The sequence below is a fragment of the Heterocephalus glaber genome, unplaced genomic scaffold (genome assembly GCF_053883595.1).
Source record: "Heterocephalus glaber isolate CG9 unplaced genomic scaffold, H.glaber_assembly_v1.0 deba00001454, whole genome shotgun sequence".
Taxonomy (NCBI): Eukaryota; Metazoa; Chordata; class Mammalia; order Rodentia; family Bathyergidae; genus Heterocephalus; species Heterocephalus glaber.
The window spans coordinates 13720802-13738091 of record NW_028258303.1 but is presented as its reverse complement, the minus strand read 5'-3'; the positions used below and the strand labels follow the sequence as shown (position 1 = coordinate 13738091).

The window sequence follows — 17290 nt, the reverse complement described above, 5'->3', positions numbered from 1 at the left end:
ACTAAATGTTCAAAAACTGAAATCCTTCACACTAAAATCAGGAACAAGACAAGGATATCCACTATCACCACTACTGTTCAATGTAGTTTTGGAAACATTAGCCACAGCAATTAGACAAGAGAAAAAAATTAAAGGAATAAAGATGGGAAATGAAGAAGCCAAATTGTCATTATTTGCAGATGACAAGATACTCTATATAGAAGACCCCAAGAACTCCACCAAAAATTTTCTAGACTTAATAACTAAGTTCAGTAAAGTAGCTGGATACAGGGTCAACACACAAAAATTAATAGCTTTCTTCTACACAAACAGACTCACTGAGAGAGAAATAGGGCAAATAATTCCTTTCACAATAGCATCCAAAAAACTGAAATACCTAGGAATCAACCTAACAAAAGAAATCAAAGACCTCTTCTCTGAAAACCATAGCACTTTGAAAAAAGATATTGAAAGAGATAATCAGAAAATGGAAGGACATCCCTTGCTCCTGGGTAGGAAGGATCAACATAGTGAAAATGGCTATACTTCCAAAATTGCTATATAGATTCAATGCAATCTCAATTGAAATCCTAGCAGCATACTTCATAGATCTTGAGAAAACAATCCAAAAATTCATTTGGAACAAGAAGAGACCCAGAATAGCAAAAGCAATTCTAGGTAACAGAGACATGGCAGGGGGTATTACAACCCCCAACTTGCAACTATACTACAAAGCTACTGTGATAAAATCAGCATGGTACTGGCAAAGAAACAGACCTGAAGACCAGTGGAACAGATTAGAAGATGCAGAAACAACTCTAGACATACTCAGCCACCTCATCTTTTTTGACAAAGGAGCCAAACACCCTCACTGGAGGAAAGATAGCCTCTTTAATAAATGGTGCTGGAGAAATTGGTGTTCAACTTGCCAAAGATCAAAACTAGACCTATATCTCTCACCATGTACTAAACTAAAATCGAAATGGATTAAAGATCTAAATATAAAAACAGAAATGCTGAATTGGCTGGAACAAAGGTTAGGTAGAACTCTTGAAGACATTGGTGTAGGAAAAGATTTTATGAGCAAAACCTCAGTTGCCCGTGAACTAGCACAAACAATCAACAAGTGGGGGTCTCTTCTTACTAAAAAGCTTCTGCGCAGCAGTGTGGAGACAACCCACAATGTGGGAAAACATTTTCACCAGCGGTCCCTCACACAAAGGTGTACTATCTCGAATCTATAAAGAACTTAAAAAAATCAGACATCCCAAAATTAAAAACCCAATCCAAAAATGGGCACCTGAAATGAACAGACATCTCGCACAAAGAAATAGACATGGCAAATAAACATATGAAAAAATGTTCAACATCACTCAAATGTTCACATCGTTCAAGAGATGCAAATGAAGACAATGCTGAGATTCCACCTCACTCCAGAAAGAATGGCTGCTATAATGAAATCAACCAATTACAAATGTTGGCAGGGCTGTGGGGAAAGAGGAACCCTGCTCCCCTGTTGGTGGGAGTGTACACTGGTGCAACCACTGTGGAAATCAGCATGAAGATACCTCAAAAACTAGGACTGGAAGTTCCATTTGACCCAGCTATTCCCCTGCTCGGTATTTTCCCAAAAGAATTAAAAGAATCATACCACAGTGATATATGTGCACCCATATTCATAGCAGCACAGTTTGTAATAGCTAAAACTTGGAAACAACCCAATTGCCCATGAACTGGTGACTGGATAAAGAAAATGTGGTTTTTGAAATAAAATGGTGTACTAAGCCATAAAAAATGAGAAATTAGAGACATTTATTGCTAAATGGATGCACATTGAGGCTATACTTTTAAGTGAAATAAACAGGACACATGTAAATACCAAGTAGTTTCTCTGGTGTGAGGAACTGAAAGTGTAAATAAGGACTAAGAGGTATAATAGATAACGTGAAATAGGAAGAAATGGGGCAAAGGGGAACGTGAAGTGGGAGGGGTAGGGGAAAGGAAAGAAGGGAATGAAATTAATGAGAAGATGGAAACAAAGTCTTAGTAAATAGGGAGGGATGAAGGGGTTGAAGGGAGGGCAGGGGAAGGGGGAAAAAATAACCAAGAGAGTATGTGAAGGTGCATATCTCCAATGATGAATGTCATTATACTGTACACCTAAAATGTACCAATAAAAGGATATACAAAAAAACCAGTGCTATACAATTTTTACTTTGCTTTCATCATCTTGAGTAGCATTATCTTCAAAGTATAAACACTAAGACCAGGTGAGAAAGAGATTGGTGAGATAGGTAAGCCATAAGAGTCAATAAACTTCCTTACATAGGTAGATCTTGAAATGAAGAGTTATACTTCATAATATTAAAGAGTCTCTAGAAGTGTGATTAGGCAGTTAGTATGGGTAATCTATAAGTATAGGATAAGTTCTAGGATTTTGGAGATGGATGAACTGTCTTATCTTTTGGATTTACCCAGGCTCAGTTTTCCTCAGCTTTGTAATGGGAATAGTAATGCTTGTTGGGCTTACCAGAAAAATAGACTCTGTGAGATACTTTGGTGTTCAGGGCATCAACATTTGTGGGGAACATACAGAAGAATCAGAATTGGACATTGAACGAAGTGGAGTTGTATTGCAGGTCTCAGTTGTATTACAGTCTCAGCTGATCCACAGGAAACTTAGGAGCTAATTTGGTCTATGAGAGTTAAATCACAGGGTGCCCAAAATCCCTTTTTATCTTTGACTTGCAATCATATATGTGTTCTTACATATCATGTGACTTTGAGTGGGCAACAACTAACATTCCTTGAAGGATTGATGGAGAGTGTGATATTGGATTATTCAGGATTTTTACTTAGTCCTAAATTTACCCATGGAGATATACTGTGCAGTCAGTGAAATTGAAGAAGTAAAAAACAAAACAAAACAAAAACCTATCAACTGAGAAAAACCCAGACCCCAATGGATTCACTGTCTAATTCTACAAAATCTTTAGAGACAATCTAATGCCAGTACTTGTCAAACTCTTCAATGAAATCGAAAGAGAAGCAGTACTTCTAAAGTCATTCCTGGAAATAAGCATTACCTTGATTCCAAACCAGAAAAAGACCCAACAAAAAAAAGAGAACTACAAGCCAATCTCTTTAATGAACATAGGTGCAAAATTATCCTCAGTAAGATACAGGCAAACAATGCAACAAATCATCAAAAAGATCAAACATTATTACAAGTTGGATTCACTTCAGGGATGTAAGAATTGTTCAACATACACAAATCAATAAATGTAATGCATCACATAAATAGAAGCTAGGGAAAAAAACCCACATGATCTTCTCAATAGACCCAGAAGAAACATTTGACAAAATCCAACATCCATTTATGACAAAAACCCGGTTTAAAAAGGTATAAAAAGTCTTAATCTGATAACATCCACTTATGACAGTCAATGGCCAGTATATTAAAGGAGACAAGCTGAAGGCTTTCCCTTCAGGAACAAATCAGAGATGTCCACTATCATCCCTCCTGCTCAATATAGTTCTCAAAAACAGCCAGAGTAATTAGGTAAGAGAAAGAAATAAAAGGGATATAGATAGGAAAGGAAGAAGTTAAAATATCATTTACAGTGATATCCTCTACATACAAGATCCCAAAAACTCCACCAAAAGACTTCTAGAATTAATAACCAAATTCAGTAGTATAGCAAGATACAAAGTCAGCACTCAAAAATCAGTAGCATTTCTGTACACCAATAAACTCAGTGAGAGAGAAACTAAGGAAACAATAACCTTCACAATAGCATCAATAAAAATGAAATACTTAGGAATTAACCTAACCAACAAAGTGAAAGACCTCTGCAATGAAAACCACAGTACTCTGAAAAAAAGGAATGCAAGAGACTATTGGACAGTGGAAAGATATCCTTGTTCCTGGATAGACAGAACCAATATAGTGAAAATGGTCATACTTCCACAACTATTACACAGTTTTAGCACAGTCTCAAAATACTAATAGCATGCTTCACAGAACTAGAGAAAACTATTCTAAAATTCATATGGAACCAGAAGAGACTTAGAATAGCTAAAGCAATCCTGGGCAACAAGAACAAGACAGGGAGCATCACAGCCCTGGGCTTAAGTTATACTACAAAGCCACAGTGATAAAAACAGCATGGTATTAGCAAAAACAAAAAACAAAATCCTACAAAAACCAAAACAGACTTGTGGATTAGTCGGACAGAAGAGAGGATGCAGAAGCAACTCTAGGCATACTTTATCTTTGACAGAGGGATCAAATACTTTTGCTGGAGGAAGGATAACCTCTTTAACAAATGGTGCTGGGAAAATGTGTCCATGTCCATATACCAAAGATTAAATCTGGACCCATATCTCTCTGCACTAAAATAAAAACGAATCAAAGATCTAAATATTAAAACAGAAACAATGTGCTGGAAGATAAAAATAAAACTCTTGAAGACAAAGGTATAGGCAAAGGCTTTCTGAACAAAACTGTTTGCACAAGAAATAATACCAAGAATCCACAAATGAGATCATATCAGAAAGCTTCTGCACAGTGAAGGATACTACTAACAGAATGAAGAGAGAAAACCTACTGAATGGGAAAAAATTTTTGCTAGCTACTTCTCAAATAGAATATGTAAAGAACCCAAAATAATTAGACCCCTCCCCAGATTTAAAGACCCACTCAAAAAATGGGCATCTGAAATAGATACTTCCCAAATGAAGTACAAATGACCAATAAATACATGCAAAAATGTTCAACAGTGCTGGTCATTTGAGAAATACAAATTTAAACAACACTGAGATTCCACCTCCAGGAAGAATGGCTGTCTTCAAGCAATCAATAAATGCTGCTGAGGCTGCAGGGAAGAAAAAGGTACACTTCTTCATTGTTGGTAGGAGGGTAAACTGGTATAATCACTATGAAAATCAGTGTGACAATTCCTCATAAAACTAAAACTGGAAATTCCATTTGACTGGGCTATTTCCTTTCTAGGTATCTTCCTGAAAGAGTTGAAGACACCATACTACAGTGATACATCCATGCCCATGTTTACTGCAGCACAATTCATACTAGTTAAATCTTGGTCACCGCATATATGTCCCTCAACAGATGAATTGATAAAAGTGGTATTTATACACAGTGGAGTGCTACTCCGCCATAAGATGGATAAATTTGAGTCATTTGTAGGAAAATGGGTATAACTTAAGATAATGTTAAATAAAATGAATCAGACACAAAAGCTTAAATTTCACATGGTTTCTGTCATATGAAAAACCCAATATATAAATAAAGTGCAAAATAAAAGACAAGAAAATATGGGGAAAAAAGCTACTGAAACCCAGCATGGCTAATATATCTAAAAGTGAACCTTCATTTACTACAATTGTTTTATATATTTTTTTGGTCTCTTAGTCTGGCCATTAATCTGTGTTTATGATTATTAACTTGATAAAGATAAAAATAAATAAATCCAATGCTGCCCCTTCTAAAAAAAAGCCAAGGAACTATATTGACTTGTTAATAGAGTTAAGTTTTAAGTGACTTTAATTTTTAAATATTTTCCCTTGTTCCCAGATCTCTACAACAAATATTTAATAGCTTTTTTCTCACTTTAAAAAATGTTTATAAATGCAAGACTAAGGGGAACTGGTTTAAGAGTAAAAAGAGTAAAAATTTTTAGGTGCATATTTTTAGGTTTCTGTTTGGCTTATAATTAAGTTTTTAACAAAAATACAGTAAAAAAATGATACATTGGTAGTTCATTTATGCCTAGTTCTAGGTAGTGCACTGCATTAGTCTGTTTTTCATTACTGTAACAAAAAACCTCAGGCTGGATATTTTATAAAGAAAAGATGTTTACATAGCTTACAGTGTTACAAACATAGCCCTGGCATCATCATGACTCTCGTGAAGCCGTCAGGGTGGATAGCATCATGTCAGAAGTGCCTATAGGAGAAAGAAATTATGTAGTGAGACAGGAAACCAGGAGAGACTGGAGAGGGGCCTGCCTTGCTTTTTTATGACAACCCTTTTTACGAGAACGTACCAGGGTTCCCAAATGAAGAAGTACAAATGACCAATAAATACATGCAAAAATGTTCAGTTCTCTTCGAGAGTTATCTCTCCAGTGACTTCCCCCTAGGCTCCACCTCTTAAAGGTTCTAGCAGCTCTCACATCACTGTACTGGTGACCAAGCCTCTTACACATCAACTCTTGAGGATCAAACCATATCCAAACTATAGGCTGTACCTTTAAGTAAATTTCTGTTCAAGTAAACAGCTGTCTTAACCCAAATACCATGTAACAAATCGGTCTTTTTCTGGAGAAGGCTTTCTAGTAGGAGTGCATTGACATTATTGACATATATTTAAAGGGGTGTCACATGGAAGAGAAATTAGATTTATTCTATATTCTTTTAAAGAAATATCTAAATATGTTTAATGGAGGAAGTAGAAGAAAGATATAGGGAAGTAATTTTTAATTAGGGATGACCTTTGTAATATTGAGTTCTATTCTGTTGCTTACTCCAGAAAAAGTGTGACCTAACTTGGATAGAAGTAAAATTGTTCCAGTGCTAAAAAATATTACTATTGAGCAGGATTTTTAGATGCTCTTGCAGAAATCTAGTTTCTTATAAATAAGCTTTAGAAGATCTATGAATATTTAGAAGACATCATGAAAGTCAGATTCAAATAATTGAAGTGTAATTTTAAAATGTTCACTCATGTATTTCAAATAAAGTACCACATTTTATCATTTTGGAAATGAGTGACTTGTTCCTAATGTGCTGTTTAGTTGACTTGTTTTGGTGCAGTTCTCTGAAACATATTTCTGCCTGCTTGTTTAGGTTTTCTTTGTGCAAGACCAATTATTTACTATTTATGTGTGTGTGTCTTTGTGAATCTGGAGTTTTAGTACTTTCTAACCAAAATAAAATATAGAAATAATTTGGATACTGAGACTGATACATGACTATAATTATCATCTATACCATCGGAAACTGATACAAGACTGTATTGTCTAAACCTTCAGGTTTTTATGTTCATCAAAAGAGGTTATTTTCTTTGATTAATTTATTCTAACAGTGTTTTGGTCATTTTATATATGAGAATCTCACTGGAAATTGAAAGAATTTCATTGCTTAAACATATGTGAAGATGTCTGATATGGAGGGTAGTCAGTCCTGTCTGTTATGTATTTTAAATCTGCTCACTTTTTATTTAATCATCTCATCCAAACATCCTCAAAAACTTTCTGCTTGATCTCTTTAATTCTTATTTTGGCCCTTGTAATCTATTCTCCACAGAGTAGCTAGTGTGATCTTTAAAAATCTAAGTCAAATAATATCATGTCCTTGCTTAGAACTTTTATTCTTCTCACCTCCAGCATTTTTTTTTTTTTGGTACCGGGGATCGAACTCGGGTCCTTGCTCTTGTGGAGCAGGCATCTCCAGCATTTTTTACCCCTTCCTTTCTTCTCTAAACCATACATGTACAAACTTGTTTGCTGTCTCACAATTTTTCATTTCTTTTATATAGAAGACTCTTAATCCTATTCTTTACCTGGTAGTTCTTTGTTCTTTCTCTACTTCTTTCAAGTAGGGAGTAGAAACTACATTCGCTATAAGTACTCTGGATTAGAAATAGGTATAACTGGGACCTTTACGCTTCTAAACACATTGGAGATAGATGTTCAGAATTGGAGCAGGAAGAGGAGTGTTGTTTCATCTAGCACAACATTCTGCAGCATAGTTAAGCTTTTAAACAGTATTTTTGAAGGGATGTATAGTTCTGTTTTCAAAGCTAGGAAGAAGGTAGGGGCACTGTGAATGAGAGCAAAGATTTAACACCCAGTGGAAGGTAGTTTATTTAGCAGGGTTTGGCTCTTTATAATTATTTCACAAAATTAATAAAATCCAGGTAAAAGAGGTTAAATGGCTTGTTCATGTTCACACTGCTATAAAATGTTGGCACTAGACTAATTCTACTAAGTCCTCCAACTTTAATTTGTTACAAAGGAAAGAAATACTAGAAAATCTGAACATTAGTTTATGCAGATGGGAGAAAGTGTAGAAATGGGCAGTCCAGAACTGTTTCAGCTGCTTCGTGGTCATAGATGGTTATTGTTCCTCTAGGCACAAGCTGGAAGGGGCAAAGATGTAAAAAGGTAGGGGGAGTATCATATGCCATCTTTGCTAGGCCTTTGGGAATGTTTTTTTTTTATAGAAACCAGACTTATGTTTCATTGACCAGAACTCTCACATGGCTACTTCTAGCTAGAAAATGACCAAGGAGATGATGAATGGTGTTTGTATATTGTGCCCTCTTCACTTACTTTTAGCATGATAGTCCAAGTGCCTACATTATCATAAATAATACATTGTATCTTTCAGATTTACATTGGTGCAGAAGCATACAGTAGAATTTAACCAGGTGGCAATGGCTAATTCAGATGGATCTGAAGCTATGCTCAACAGAGTGATGACAAAAGATAACATTGGTGTTGCTGTGGTATTAGAGGTCCACAAAGAACTATTTGGAGCAGGTGAGTGCAATTTAAAATATTCTTACCAAAAATAAGTACCATCCCAGGTTTTCTTATGTCAAAACAAGTGAAGAGAATCTTATTTATTGCAAAGTTACTTTCTTTTGAGGAAAGTTAAATGAGATGCCCCCCTCAAAGCACTAATTGCAAAAAGCATGTTTTTTGCAATTTGAGATGCATTTCTGCCAGTCCTTTTTACTTATCAGCTAGCTGATGTAAAATCTTTTTAATATGCCATTAATATAAAAGTTTCTTTGAAAGGGAATATTTTGGTTAAGCTGAATTTAGAAATTACAATGACTGCTCCTCTTTTGAACTATATTTTTAGCTTGAGTGTGAACCTTTGTCTTTAAAGCTAAATACTTGACATGTTTCCTTTTAATTTCTTTGTTATAACTCAGTCATTGTCATGGTAAAAGGATCTTTTATCTACATAGCATATTTCTTCAACTTTGTACATTATTTATAGCTTCCTTCAGAATCAGAAACTCATTACGCACTTTGCATTATCCAGACCCCCCCCCTTTTTTTAACCTTTTCTATTGCCTGCCTTTGAGCATTTCATTATTTACTAGTATAATTTTAGCCAGAGCATGGAGGTGAGGCCACATCAAGGCTTTTTTCATCCTTGCACTTTTTGTGTGGAGTATTGGTTTGAATTGTTCAGGCCATGCATATATGTCAAACCTCTTTCCTGGCATTCTTCCTCTTATCTATTAACAGAGACAATCAGTCTTTGGTATGAGATTTTGAATTGTCTTCTTTTTTTAGCCTTTCCATTTTTATTCTGTTCTTATGTCCTTTACAATCCCATTCTTCTTTTAGCACTTTTTGTTCTGGTATTACAAAAACTGAGTTTATTTTGGAATGTTACTCTCCTTTGATTTGCAGAAGAGTAATTCTAAATTATATAGTAGATACTTCTTTGTGAACTATGTATCTCTTGTACTCCTGGGAGGGGAATTTGGTAGTATAGAAAGTGATTATGGCTCCTTTGATGGGACAAATTTTTAACACTTCATTTAGCAAATAATCTACAGCCGTAAGTGACACTTTAAAACCTCTAGGAAAACAGCTTACAAGATTTTGGCTGCAAGTATTTATCTTATGATCAGATTGTTTTAAAAATGATTCCTGTCACATATAATAGATTACTTCAATTAGTTGTTTTGTCAAAATTGAAGATAATTATGTCAGTAATGTTAGAAGGAAACTTTACCAAAACAGTAAGCTTAGAAAATTAGGTCTTTTTCTCTAGTGTTTCTATTTCAATAGAAACACGTTTTTTTGTTTTTTTTTTTGGTACTGGGGATTGAACTCAGGTCCTCATGCTTATGGAGCAGGCGGCAAAACCACTGAGGTAAATCCCCGGCCCACATAACTTTATTTTTTATGTTTCAATGTAGGTATGAAGCCTATTCATGCTGCAGAAAAACAGCTGCTTATAGTGGCAAATGCCCACATGCATTGGGACCCAGAGTATTCTGATGTGAAACTTATCCAGACCATGATGTTTGTCTCAGAGGTTAAAAACATTCTGGAAAAAGCCTCGAGTAGACCTGGCAGCCCAACTGCAGATCCTAATTCCATCCCGCTGGTGCTATGTGCAGATCTTAACTCATTGCCAGATTCAGGTATTTATAACATAATTTCCTCCTTGCTTTTAGCCTTACTTGAAAAGCCTGCTGTTCTCTAATTTTATGTGTGTGTGTGTGGGGGGGGATAATGTGTTGTACTGGGGATTGAATCCATAGCCTCATGCATGCTAGGCAAGCACACTACCCCTGAGCTACATTTCTAGCCCTCTTCCCTAACTTTTGATTAGAGATTTCTCTTCTAAATTAGGGAGTATATCAGTGAGAATTCCAGGGATGGGACAATGGGTAATTGAGGAAAGTTTAGTAAACTCTTTCCAAAGGTGTGATCAGGGTTAATGGAAAAAAAAACGTTGAATACTTCAATACTCTGCCACTAGGGGAATTCTGGTCTCTTTGCCACTCCTGCTTCTAAAGGGGAAAGTGGTGGGAGCTGTCATCAGAACTTGGCAAAACTAGTTATAGTTGTAGAAGAGGCTATGTAATGGGATGTAGTCAGTGCTCACCAGAGCAACAGGAAAGGAGTCCAGGGGGAAACAGACCCCTACCTAAATGTTCCTGTTCACTGATCTGCCAGTGCTGCTTATCATTCAAATTCAACTAGAAGCTGTGGGGATGGGGTTTACCATTTTTGCAATAAAGATCAGCTTCCTGAGGCACAGAGTACAGTGGAGAAGAATAATCTGAAGTGACAATCAGAAAATAGCAGAGGTATTTAGTTAACTTTGGCAAGTTTTCAGTAAATTCATTAAATTATATTTCAATACTAATATTAGATATAAAAGAATGATCAAGAGTTCTAGGATTTTATATTACTTCTTGACCACTGCGGAACTACTTTATGTCTAAAACTGTTTAATTTCTTCATTTCAGATACTAAATTTCTTAGTTGTAAAACATTAAAATATTACGCAAGGACCCGAGTTCAATCCCCGGTACCAGAAAAAAAAAAAATTACTCATTTGCTATTACTAAAATTCTAAATTTTGTATATTATTATTCAACAGTAAATGTAAAAAACTTCAAAATCTATACTTGGAATATTTTTTATTTTTTTATTTTATTATTATTTTAAACTTGGAATATTTTTTAAAGTTACTAAGCTAAACAGCATCTTCTCTTTAGCAAATGAATCAATGCTGAAATCTTTGTTTACAAATATTTCTTTTTCTGACCTCTAGGCCAGTTGGCACCTTAACCATATCCTCCTTTCTTAATTCTATTTTTAAATTAAATTGCTTTAAAGTATAAGTTATCATTGATTACAAAAAGTAATGATCTGACTGTGGAGCCAGTCCTTCAGGGTTGGATCCTGGTTCTGCTGCTGACCATCTGTGCCATCTGTGACCAGGTTCCTCTTGTACGTGTGTGTGTGTGTGGTGCTGGGGATTGAACCCAGGCCTGATCCATGGTTGGCAAGTGCTATACCTCTGAGCCATACCTTTACCCATAAGTTCTTCATTTTTAATAAGATAATCATTTTATCCACATCAGTGAGTTATTTGTGGAATTCAAGCATGTAAAGCACTTAACAGTATGTACAGTATTTGACATTTGCTAGGAAAATGATAGTTCCTTTTGAGCTATTCACAATAGTGTTGTTGTCCATTAGTCACTATATCTTGCTGTCATTGGTCACAAATAGAGATGACTATAATATTAGTTTTCACTAATTCTCATCGTAAGAGATGATGTGATAATTTTTGTGATAATTTTTTCATGTTTGCTAATTCACTGGAAACTTCTTTGAGTTTTGTTGATGCTTCAACTTTTTAGATATGACGCGTCTAATATTTTTGGCTAAGTGGTATATCTCTGGCATATAAAGTTCTTTATATTGTCAGACTGAGAAAATTCATGTTATTTCAAAATAATGATATTGTCTAGCTGACTGTGGACATTGAAATGTTGATGCAACATCGTTTTTTGTTGTAAAATTTTTTGGATATGTGTATTTATGAGATATGATCAGAAGACACATTGTCACTCATTCTTCTTACTATACTCCCCTGTTATCGATCACAGTGATCCCATCATTCTCGCCACTTTCTGAATCTGTCCTGGGAGTCCTCTTGTGAGTGCCTTTACAAGGTGTGCTTAAAAAAACACACAGAATGCTGCTGCCAAGTGCCATCCACTGGAAAGGCAGGCTCATAAAAACATGGTATGTCCACCTACCAAATTCTGGCACCCCATGTGACTTCTGGCTCTTTTTCCAAAGTTAAATGACTATGAGAGGTAAATGTTTTGAATCTATTCAGGGCATTGAGGCAGTCATGACAGCACAATGGAAGACTAGCTTTTATTCACTTTATCTTTTTTATCCAAGAATGTGTTTGAAACAAGGGAGGGGGAATCATCCTATTTAAAGTTCTCATTAAAGTTATTAACCAAGTAAGAATAACTGTGGAAGACTTTTTAATCTTATTAATAAGTTACTTGTAACACCATATAAATGAGGGTCTTTAGTTGTTCTGTGACTGCCTTGTTACAAATCAATTTAAAACACTTGCCTTTCGTGGTTATTTTGACTTTGGGAAAGAGCCAGAAGTTGTATAGTGCCAGATCTGGTGAACCAGGTAGATGAGGACAACACCATAATGTTATTATGCACCTGCTTTTTTATATTTTTGACAACTCAGGAAAGAGGTCTTCCAGTATTGCTTCAGAATGTGGCAAGAATGCTGAGACAAAGGTGTTCAAAGCAAGGGGAAGTATTTTGAGTAGGATTAATGGCAATGTGTCTTTTACTGTAATAAAATTTTTCAAAATTTAAACATTCACTATGGTTTTTAATCACACCTCTTTTATATTCCCAAACTTGTTGATTAAGTGTGTAGAATGAGAAAATACTACAGAGATAGTGGTTTAGAATAATATTCCCAAAATACTTAAGGTCACGACCTTTCTGTCGAATGCCACTTAGCTCCTGGAAATCATCTAAAAAGCCTGAAGAACCACTAATATGAAGGACATATTCCTGGGTGAATCTTGAATACTTTGTGTAGAGATAGGCAGATACCTTTCAATTTGATATTTGATTTTTTTGTTTTTGTGTTAGTGGAAATTAACAGAGCCTTTGCACTGAACTATATCTTCAGCCTTTTTATTTTGAGATAGGGTCTTGCTAAGTTGCTAAATTACCCAAGCTGGGCTCGAACTTGTTCTCTTGCCTCAGCCTCCCAGTGTGCTAGGATAATAGGTGTATGCCACCATTCCCAGCTGATACTTGGTATTTTAAAACAAAAACAAAAGAAGACAGTTTCATACGGTTTAACCTAATAAACCACTCTGAACCTGGTGCTTCTACATGGCAGTAGGTCTTAGCTTATAGCCTTGTATAAGAACAAAATGCTAAATGATCCTTACTTTATTCTACTAGGTGTTGTGGAATATTTAAGCAATGGAGGAGTAGCTGACAACCATAAAGACTTCAAGGAACTAAGGTACAATGAGTGTCTTATGAACTTCAGCTGCAATGGAAAGAATGGAAGCTCAGAAGGGAGAATCACACATGGCTTCCAACTTAAGAGCGCCTATGAAAATAACTTGATGCCTTACACCAATTACACCTTTGATTTCAAAGTGAGTAGCAACCTCTGGGCTGGTATAGAAATTATTACATATGCAAGCATGTGACAACAAAACCTCTTTAAACTGTTTACTTATAATTAATTATATAATCTTCAAGAATTTTCAAGTTTTCAAATGTCTAGTCTGCATATACACCCACACATAAATTTGTTAGGTTATGGTTATTGTTGTCTTGAGAATTCATTTTGACCCTTCATTTGTTGAAGTTCAAATAATACTTGCAAATATTCCTAAAATGTTTACTATGTGCAAGGCACTGTTTAAAGCACTTGAGAGTATATAGTGGTATATTCACCTGTCCATACCATCCCTAATTTTCAACAAGAATCCAAATAATAAGCACATAATGTAGCTATGTTTACCTTGAAAGAATTTATATAGTATTTTGTCAAAATTTTCTTAGTATTTTCAACTGATCTTATTTATCTTTAAATTTTTCCAAGTTTCTTTTAGGCATATAGTTAATTATAGAAGGTTATATTTAATGTCAATCTTATATCCATGTAATCTTACTAATATATTCCCTTGCAGTGAAACACTGCAGCTTTAAAGAAGGAAAAGACACTTTTTTGCAAAAATAAAAAAAAAAAAAAGAAATTGAAGGGCCCATTGTACAGAACCAGCTATTTTTTAAAAAAGTTATGTTGTTTTTTGTGATCACTTTACCATTGCCTATTTTCTGATCAGTTTGTCTATCTGGAGCGCTCCTATTTTGCTTTACCTCTGTTTGACATTCTGGGATTTCAGGAATCTATACTAATGTCCTATACTATCCCCAAAACATGGATTTGTTAGAAAGTTGTTTGATAAAAGAATCCAAGAGAGGATTTAATACAATACCCAGGAATTTGTGAAATGGGCTCTTTCACATCTCCAGAGTCCTTCTTTCCAAGAAACAAGAGGAGGTAGAAAGGTGATTCATTAATTGATGTCATTAATCAGCTTTTGTAGTCAGGAAGTGGAGAGAAAGTTGCCTGAAAGTGGATCTAATTTAGTATTTTTGCTATTAGATAATTTTATCCAGTGATAGTACATTTTGTTTCAATCACTCATGAAGTGATATGCTGGTAAATACTTAATAGCTCACTTTCTAGGGAAAGAAGCCCTGATTTGTACTATTTGCTGATTTCTGTGGTTTAATTACTTCTGCTGCTGTAGATTCCAAGGTCCCAACACGATGCCTTTGAATACAGTGAATGGGAAGGGGTACAAAGATAATTGGCACTATCCAGCTCTAGCACTCCACTGTTTTTGTGTAAGCTTAAAGAAACATCTCTACACTGAATAGTAAAGTTTACTGTAAGTTAAATCCTATCCTTGTAACTTTAGTGATATATATATAATACATGTGCCAGCATAACCCAGAAATACCTGTAATGAAAATTTACAAAAATAAGTGTTCAGAAATTCTACAGCTGTGTTATTGGTATGTGTGTAGGTAAAAGAAAACATATATTATTTCTTGCTCGCTTTTTTTAAAGGTCATTTTTTTTCCTAAGAGAAAATTTCATATATTAATCTAAGCCATCTTCATCAGTCACCTGAATGGGTCTAAAATTCTTTGTTGATGTTTCTTCATTATATACCTGTTAATAATTGATCAAAAAGCTCACTGAGTCACTTACATGGTCCAAAGTAGTACAGTTAAAAAAAACAGATGCCTGGCTCAGAGAGTGTCTGATGTTTAGATATATAGGATGGGATAAGATAGGACAGAGCTAGAAATGACTAGGGAAGAGATAAATATGGAAGATATGTAGGCTACCTGGATCAGTGAATGGTATGAAGGGATGGAATGAGATAGAAAGAATGGCTAGAGAATGAATTAAGGGCCCATCTAACTAGAGAATTGAGCTTTTAGTAGAAGCAATACATAATGAACTTTTCAGGTTTATACAAAGTATTTTATATAATAAGTGCTATACCAGTGTTGAAAGCAATCAGTACAAAAGAGTAGCTAGCATCAAGTATAAAATGTCATGTGATCAGCATTAAATACAAATTCCAACACAGTATTCTGCCGTTGTTTCAGTGGGATGTTTAATTTTAGTTGGCTTAACATCTGTTTGCTTTCTTGGTTGTTGAATAAGTGGCATTTAGAATCCAGAGTCATTTAACCTAGATCTGGTTTGGGGTGAAAGATAAGCATTTAAGAGAATTACCTTTCTCAACATGACTTGCAGACCAGGTTAGTTTAATAAACCTAATTCAAACCTGCTGCTGTCCTCACTCCACACCCTCATCCAGTGTAAAGGTGTGAGTCATTTAAGGAAAAGGGGAAAGACAGCTCTCTATTATGTCAGGTAATAAGCCTTTCCCTGTTACCTTATGAAATTTATAATTTCTCACATTCTTTTAAAAAAAGCAAAGCTAATATAATATTAGCTCCTAAGCTATTTTTATTATTTTTACTTTTTCTCAAATAAGTTCTGCAGACTTATACAGGGTAGTTTTTGGGGGGTGGTGGGTTCCTGGGATCAAATTCAGGACCTTGCACTTGCAAGGCGGATGGCAGCACCACTGAACTAAATCCCCAGCCCAATACAGGGTAGTTTTTACTAACATACAGAATATATTTTCCCATATTATAGTCTTCTTAAAAAGAAACTGTCAAAAAGGCTAAAAATGATTAGTGCTTGTTTTGGGTTGATGTATAACTTCTCTTCTGAATATGATCAAAATTCATTATCTATAGTATTTGTCTTTTTTTTTGAGACGCGGTCTTGCTATTTAGTCCAGGCTGGCCTTGAACTCACTATGTAGCCCAGGCTGGCCTCACACTTGCAGCAATCCTCCTACCTCAGCTTCCCAAGTTCTGGGATACAGGCATGTGCCACCACTCCTGGCTTGTATAGTATTTATGAATAAGTAGTTTCAGGAGTAGAAATATTTCTCCCTAATTGGGTTTCTGGTCTCTTGATTTAGATAAAAACTGTCTAGGAAAACATTTGACTTTGCTGTCTTATATACACACAGTCTGGGACAGTCAAGTCCACATTGGTTTTGAGACTTACTGATCCAATACATCATCGAACTCTAAGAGATACAATGATATCTATGGGTCCCTGCTAAATGATTTTTACTTACAGAAATGTAAGAACGTATAGCATATCAGGATTTGTAAAAAATTAGTATTTTTAAACTAAATCACAGAATAGAACAGTTAAGTGTATGGTTTGTATGTAGCAATTCTGGGAAACAGGCTTCATGATGGCTTTGAGTATGTTTGGATGTCTCAATGTGTAAATGAGTATAATTCTAATTATTAAAAGAATTTGCATCCTATCTTTTTATTAACTGTTATATAAATATTATTTTCTACTTTTTGTCATTGACAGTACAGTTTCTATAAAATTTATACTGATAGGGGCCGGGGATTTAGCTCAGTGGTTCCCACCACCTGCCTTGCAAGTGGAAGAACCTGAGTTCGATCCCTGGTACTAAAAAAAAAATTTTATACTGATAAATTTCACTAAGCCAAGCAGGCCAATCTGCTTAGACATAATTGGGTATGTTTAGCTTCTCAATTTATCACTTATGCACAAATGCAAGGCT

General features: G+C 35.2%; 1 protein-coding gene across 9 annotated transcripts in view; it reads left to right on the top strand.

Moving 5' to 3' along the window:
* Cnot6l (CCR4-NOT transcription complex subunit 6 like) overlaps positions 1-17290 on the top strand; it is a 127735-nt gene that overhangs the window by 103102 nt on the left and 7343 nt on the right. For all 9 annotated transcript variants that reach the window (XM_013073355.3, XM_087215875.1, XM_087215877.1 and 6 more), the window contains 3 exons: positions 8395-8546; positions 9953-10180; positions 13524-13726. In XM_013073355.3, the coding sequence (XP_012928809.1) occupies positions 8395-8546; positions 9953-10180; positions 13524-13726 (583 nt within the window). The remainder of the gene's footprint in view (positions 1-8394; positions 8547-9952; positions 10181-13523; positions 13727-17290) is intronic.